This window comes from Apium graveolens, chromosome 7 (genome assembly GCF_009905375.1).
Source record: "Apium graveolens cultivar Ventura chromosome 7, ASM990537v1, whole genome shotgun sequence".
Taxonomy (NCBI): domain Eukaryota; kingdom Viridiplantae; phylum Streptophyta; class Magnoliopsida; order Apiales; family Apiaceae; genus Apium; species Apium graveolens.
Window position 1 is genome coordinate 46,740,060 of NC_133653.1, and position 6,663 is coordinate 46,746,722.

The following is a 6,663-nucleotide window of genomic DNA, read 5'->3' on the forward strand; positions in this document are numbered from 1 at the left end:
TAAGTGAGTGAAACTTTTCTAAAATTTTCTTGTTACTAGAATTAGCATAAGTGATAAAAAGATATTTTTACGAGGCTCATAAGTGATTTTAATGTTAAAGCCCTTCAAGTCCAATATCCATAAAAAATTTCTTAGAAATGTTTCAATCTTATTCTTGTACTTCCATGTGAAGAGTGATTTCTAAGTTGTAAATTTGTTTATGATTAATACTTGATTAATTTTAAAATATAAGACCTTTTAAAATCAGATTAATAATTATAAATTACTATTAAGTAATATATTTTAACTATTTATTTAATATTATTAAAAATTTAAAATATATCCATTTTTAACTATTTTCAATTAACCGATTAATTTCGAATTAAAACAGAAACAAAATAGAACAGTCTCGTTAGAGAGAGAGAGATCTTCACTTCACTCTGCCCTCCCGGAATTTAATCTCAAGTACCCAAAAAATGAGCTCCTCCTCCTCCTCCGCCTCCGCGACGGCGGCGGCACAGAGCGGTTCCGGCGGGCCCCACTCACTAGCATTCAGAGTAATGAGACTCTGCCGCCCTACATTTCAAGTCGACACCACTCCTCTCCGTTTCGATCCTTTCGATCTTCTCGCCGGCGAAGATCTTTTTGATGATTCTATTGCTGACGATAATTTCTCCGGTCTAATCTCAGCCGTTGATTCCAAATCCAACGGTCCTGATTCTTCTTCTGATCTCACTTATCGTACCAGATTGTTACTTGATCATCCTTCTGATGCTATGGGCATCCCGGGTCTTCTCGTTCTCCCCCAATCTTTCGGGTCGGGTCATCTCTCTCTTCTCAATTCGGGTCGGGTCGGGTCGTATTTTACTGTCATTCATTTATGAGTGTATATTTCCATTTTGCAAATCCGGGTCGGGTCGAGTTATGTTTTACGTCACAGTTTGGGTCTTTTTTCAATGTTTTTCATTTATTAGAGTTCCGTGTATAAGTGAATTTATGGATTTTGATACCATTTTGCATAATCGGGTCGTGTCGGTATTTAGATTATGGAATTGTGATATGTGGAATTTTTGTGTTTGTGCAGGGCTATATATCTTGGGGAGACCTTTTGCAGTTATATAAGTATAAATAATAGTTCTAATTTCGAAGTTAGGGAGATTCATATTAAGGTAATTGTATTTCTCTGTCACCCTTTTTACGTTCTTTTTTGAACTTGAACTTCTTACCCTTGTGCTGTTAGTATTTACTAGCTACATTTTCGAAGACATTTAATGTCATTTGAGACAGTGGTAGACAATAATGTGTAATATGTTAGTTATGGAATATCGTTTGTGTAATATGTGGGTATGGTTTGGTTTAAGTCAGCATTTGATGGGATGACTTGGATGGTTCTGCATTGTCATATTCTGTGTAGTGTATTTGCGTATATGATTGAATACCACTTTGTAATGTGTTTCAGTGTTTGTATTGTACTTTTGTAGCAAACATACTAGAACTGGTTTTGCTTCTGTTTATCTATTTGTTTATAAAAAGTTATTAGACTCTTTCTTCTTTGTCGGATAGCTGTGTGATGCGTATTAATAGGCGTTTCTCCACGATCCCTCATTTATAATTAGTTAATCAGATCAGTACATGATGCAGTAAAATTGTTTTTAAGTCTACTTTTCTCTGTTTTTCGCTCGAGGGAGGTTTTTTTTTTTACTTAAGTCAAGCTGGATGATGAAGGATTGAATAATCACTAACACCTTATAGATAATAAATAATTACTATATATTAGCAGGAAGAGGTAATAGAACAATTACATTGCAATTAAACCAACAATGATATATATCTTAAAGTACTTGGTTAGACTGTATGTGAAGAATGTATGAGTAATTGTTTATCTTTCTTTGATTGTATAATTTATACATAAATATGCCAACATCCAACACTAGTTTGTTTATTATGGTACATGGAAGTTCAGTCTAGAATCTAGATCATTTAATGCCTAGGAAAGTTCCAATGTGACTAATTGCAGGCAGAAATTCAAACAGAGAGGCAAAGAATAATGCTTTTAGATACCTCGAAATCACCTGTTGAATCGATTCGTGCTGGTGGGCGTTATGATTTTATTGTGGAACATGATGTTAAAGAACTCGGTGCACACACGTAAGTCGGTACAGTGATGATATTGTGGTCTTTTCTTGGTAACTGATATTACTTCAGTACTTCACGTAATATATAACTCTAATCTGGTCTGACCTGGTAAGGTTGTTTTATCTTCTTTAGGTTGGTGTGCACTGCTCTGTATACTGACAGTGAGGGAGAACGTAAATATCTCCCACAGTTTTTCAAGTTCATGGTTGCGAATCCACTTTCAGTCAGGACAAAGGTACCACTCTCTTAAGACATTTGACATGTTTTGGTCCCGAGTAATTTTTTTGATAATCATTGGAACATGCACATTGACAATAAGTTTCCCTTTAATCATATTTGGCATTTGCGTTCTGTTAATAGGTAGTATTTGTTTAGTTTTGACTTTTATTTTTACCAACTTAACAATGTCCTTTCTTTCTTGTGCAGGTGCGAGTTGTGAAGGTAGGTTGACAGTGTTAGAAACTTTGCAATTGTGAAGGACTGAGTATTGTGATCTACTGATCTTGCTATCTACACTATACTAAAACAAAGTACAAGCTATGCCAAGCGTCACACTCTCCTTAAAAGAGAACACTTGTCAATTTTTCAATTAATCTATTATTTTAATTCAATTGCTATGCCAAGTGTTACTCTCTCCTTAAAAGAGGACACTTGCCAATTTCTCAATTAATCTAGATATAATTTTAATTTGATTGACAATTGGCATGCTAACATTAATGACACCAACATTTATGATACTCTTCTCTCTCATCTCACTAATTCTCTCTTCCTTCTTTTTCAATTTGTAACCTTTTTTCAAAAAACCTTTTTTCAACATTTTTTGAAATTTCCTATCAAATTTAGATTTTACCTCATATATATTTTATATACCAAGTGACCCTCACTACTTTAAATTAAGCAATCTACAGATGCCCTGGAACTAATCTAGTAGGTAACATGAGGATGTGCATAAACACGAACCTGCCCAATTTTCTGATGGCTCTTCTAGTTTTGAACCTTTCGCCTTGGTGGCAGTTGTTGTGCGGCCTCAGGGCGATCTTATATAATATCTGCCATCAATATAACTTCAATATTCTTAATTAATGAGCAGCAAGTTCTTAGCTGCTTCATATACTTTTCCTGCATGTTTTATATTTCGAGTTTTGACTGCCAATCACATATATAGTTCCCAAAAGATATAGAAATTATGTCATAATGTGAATGTTGACATACTTTGAACATATATTAAGTAGGTGAAAGCTGTTTTATTCGCAGGATATTACATATTTAGAGGCGTGTCTCGAAAATAATACAAAGTCAAATTTGTACATGGATCAAGTCGACTTTGAACCAGCTCAGAATTGGGCTGGTACACTTCTAAATGCTGATCTTCACCATTCACAAGAAGCTGATAAAATCAGGTAGTGTGACCAACCTGTTAGTGCAGTTTCATAAGTATTAGAAAAATGTGTTTTGGGTTTATTCTTATTCTTCTATCATTATTTTGTTTTACAGAGAGGTGTTCAAGCCACCAACTCTTATTAGATCAGGGGGAGGAATTCACAATTACCTCTATCAACTGAGGATGGTATCAGAAGGATCTCCACGTACAAATGTAGAGGGCAGTAACATCCTTGGCAAACTCCAGATAACATGGCGTACGAATCTGGGCGAGCCTGGGCGCCTGCAGACACAGCAGATTCTTGGTAGTGTAAGTTACAATACTTTTAAACTTATCTAAGGGTAATCTATGTACATTAGGTGTTGACATATGTACAATCCTCGTGTCCTTTGGATATTGAAATATGGGCATTAAATTTTTTTTACTCCTTTATGTTAGATTATTGTCTGGTTATGATAGTACACTACTTGACATACAAAATTACTATCCTGTAGCCTATTAGGCACAAAGAGATTGATTTGCAAGCTACGGATGTACCATCTGTTATCAGCTTGGAAAAACCATTTGAGGTAATTTTATTATTTAATGTTATTACAAGCAAATGATGCCGTTTGTATGGCAATAAGTTTCCTGCGTTCAATCAATCTCTTTGTAGTGATCGTAGATTTATATTGGTGCTACTAAAGGTAACAAGGAAAGGTCTAACAAAGCTTTGGTAGTAAAATTAGTACATGTTACTCTTTTCTTGAATGAGGTGCTAAAGAGATTTAGTTTTAGTAGAAGTCATGGTTTTGTGGTTATAATTCCAGTTTTAGTTTTAAGTTTTACAACTTTATTCTCATGTTGGACTAAACTTACTCTGTATACAACATATGAATCTGGATTCGAAAGTGTGGATGTCATACAGTAGAAAAACAATTCCCTGCAGTTGAAATGAATGATTCGGTAGTAGCAGTTTGTCTGATTATTGACAATTCTGACTTTTGGTTGATGCCTTTTTAGGTACGCTTGAATCTCACAAACCAAACGGATAGGCTACTGGGTCCTTTTGAAGTCTGGTTATCTCAAAGTGGTCTAAGCAGTGAGCAAGTTGTCATGGTTAATGGCATCCAAACGATGGTAAATTATTTGAAAACTTTTTCAGCCATGCATATATTTTTATGTTGTATTTGTAATTTGGAAAAGCCAAGACAGATGGGGTTGTTGGAAACAGAAAGCAAGAAAGGTATACATAAGTTATTTTGTTTTTAAAGAATGATCAAGTACAAGTATGATATTTACCTTCTATTACTTTCATTTTGTTAGAAGGCGGTACCTATTGCAAAGCAGTTGAAACATAGCTTCCTATTTAAAAAAATTACGACTGAATTTGCTTCAACACTTGCAGTCAATGACTAATAAGCGTTATTAAGCCCGTTGGTCCTTATAATTTATGAATGAATCCTAGTTAATGATACTAATATACTACTCTGACAAATTACAGGCACTACCTCGGTTACAGCCATTTGGGTCTTCAGAACTTCATTTGGTATGTACTAGTAGGAAAATGAGAATATTGTGGTTGAGTTTATATATGCCTAGGCACTTAGGATGATATTAGTGAGGTTAGCACAGAAGCTTAATGTGATTTCATCTCCCTTCTTATTCTATCTATTTAAATTTGGTACGTGTGATATCACTTCAAAATGGAAAATGGGTCAGAATAAGTGGTTACTTTTATCATCATATGAAGATGTTTTTTTTAATACTTGTTATATTTTACTTAAAGGGCATGAGAGTCCAACACCACGGGACCATATGTGTACGGCAATGTAGTATTATATTCTGAGCTAAGGGTTGCTTGTTGTCTAAAATTTTAATCTATCACGCTACTCGCTGCATCTATATCTAGTATTATCAGCAGAAATGCCTTTGCTTGTGCAGAACCTGATTGCCACTAAACTGGGGGTTCAGAAAATCACAGGCATAATCGTGTTCGACACGAGTGAGAAAAAAACATACGACCCTATGCTAAATCTAGAGGTCAGTGATTTTGCAGTATTGTAAATTCACCCAACATAAAAGTGCTCAACACAGAGAATCTAGATTTATGTTAATTGTTCTTAATGGATTCTGCAGATATTTGTTGATGCAAATTGATCAATATGTACTTTTGCTGGGTTGCATAGTTGCTGATGGCTTCATCTCGTGTCAATATGTATAAGATGTACATGAAGCTGTGTTTCCCAGATCAGCATGACAACTGATCAACCCGTACTTGCTCTGCCCGTGTCCTTTTGCAAGTGGAAGTTCATCAAAAATTATGGCGCCTATTATCTGTGCTTGTAGGCCGCTTTTAGATGCAAGGAAAGCTCGACACCTGTGTAGAAACATTTGAAAATTACTAGAATTTATCCGAGATATTTTAGATTTGAAATTTCAAATGTATATTGTTTCATAGTGCATTTTTCGGATAAATATTGAATTTAGATGCAAGAAATCAGACGGTTTTGTATTAACATGTAAGCCACATGAAAAATAAATCTTAACACTAGATACGTTTTAACGGTAAGAAAATGGATTAATGACAAGTGCAGGCAATACTTTTTGTTCAAGACTTTTAATTCGGGATCATAATTAGCAAAATCGTAGTAAGAATCAGCTCAATTTTTGAGAAATAGAGAGATTAAATGTGACAGTTGACATTAAATGAAAGAAAGACATTTGCAAATCCTGGTAAAATGCGTGCAATATATAGCTTATGAGTCCCAATCAATGTGTAATCAGATCTAAGTAGCAAAAAAGCCCCATTTCAATTTACAAAGATATCAAATCCCCCCACTATTTTACTACTACTATAATTCAAGAAAATATATCAAGTCTCTCTATATTTCAATTAAAAAAGATGAGAAAATCAAGCAGTTTGCTGCAGCAGGAACAGGGTGGAGACAGAGCAAGCCTGAGAAGATCAAGCAGGGTTCGCCGGAGGCCGGCTGTTTTCGATAACCCCACTACCACTAGAAGCTGTGAGAATAACAAGAGAAAGCACATTTCTTTACAAGTTGAAAATGAGGAGCAAGAACTCACAGTAACTTCTTCTGGTAGCCCTCCCCCCCCCCCTCCTATGTATCTCTCACAAATATAACTTTGCATGTGTATGTGTATCAATCATCAATGTATGTGTCCGT

The 6,663-nt window shown here is 35.1% G+C and overlaps 1 protein-coding gene across 2 annotated transcripts; it reads left to right on the forward strand.

Moving 5' to 3' along the window:
• The first annotated feature begins 360 nt into the window (after positions 1-360).
• LOC141672010 (uncharacterized) lies at positions 361-5,940 on the forward strand. 2 transcript variants are annotated; one of them, XM_074478491.1, is made up of 12 exons: positions 362-796; positions 1,064-1,148; positions 1,997-2,127; positions 2,248-2,350; positions 2,542-2,556; positions 3,370-3,515; positions 3,610-3,805; positions 3,991-4,065; positions 4,499-4,615; positions 4,980-5,024; positions 5,420-5,518; positions 5,615-5,940. In XM_074478491.1, exons 1-12 carry the CDS (start codon positions 456-458, stop codon positions 5,633-5,635), a joined length of 1,374 nt encoding a protein of 457 aa, XP_074334592.1. In that variant the 5' UTR covers positions 362-455; the 3' UTR covers positions 5,636-5,940. The 2 variants fall into 2 exon arrangements, with proteins under 2 accessions (XP_074334593.1, XP_074334592.1); XM_074478492.1 differs by lacking the exon at positions 3,991-4,065 and having other exon boundaries at positions 361-796.
• The last annotated feature ends 723 nt before the right edge of the window (positions 5,941-6,663 follow it).

Bases quoted from the DNA above. Each gene is read 5' to 3' on its own strand.
- LOC141672010 (XM_074478491.1), top strand. From the start codon at position 456: ATGAGCTCCTCCTCCTCCTCCGCCTCCGCGACGGCGGCGGCACAGAGC. The intron at 1,149-1,996 runs GTAATTGTATTT...GACTAATTGCAG, and splicing joins TTAGGGAGATTCATATTAAG to GCAGAAATTCAAACAGAGAG. The intron at 4,616-4,979 runs GTAAATTATTTG...GACAAATTACAG, and splicing joins TTAATGGCATCCAAACGATG to GCACTACCTCGGTTACAGCC.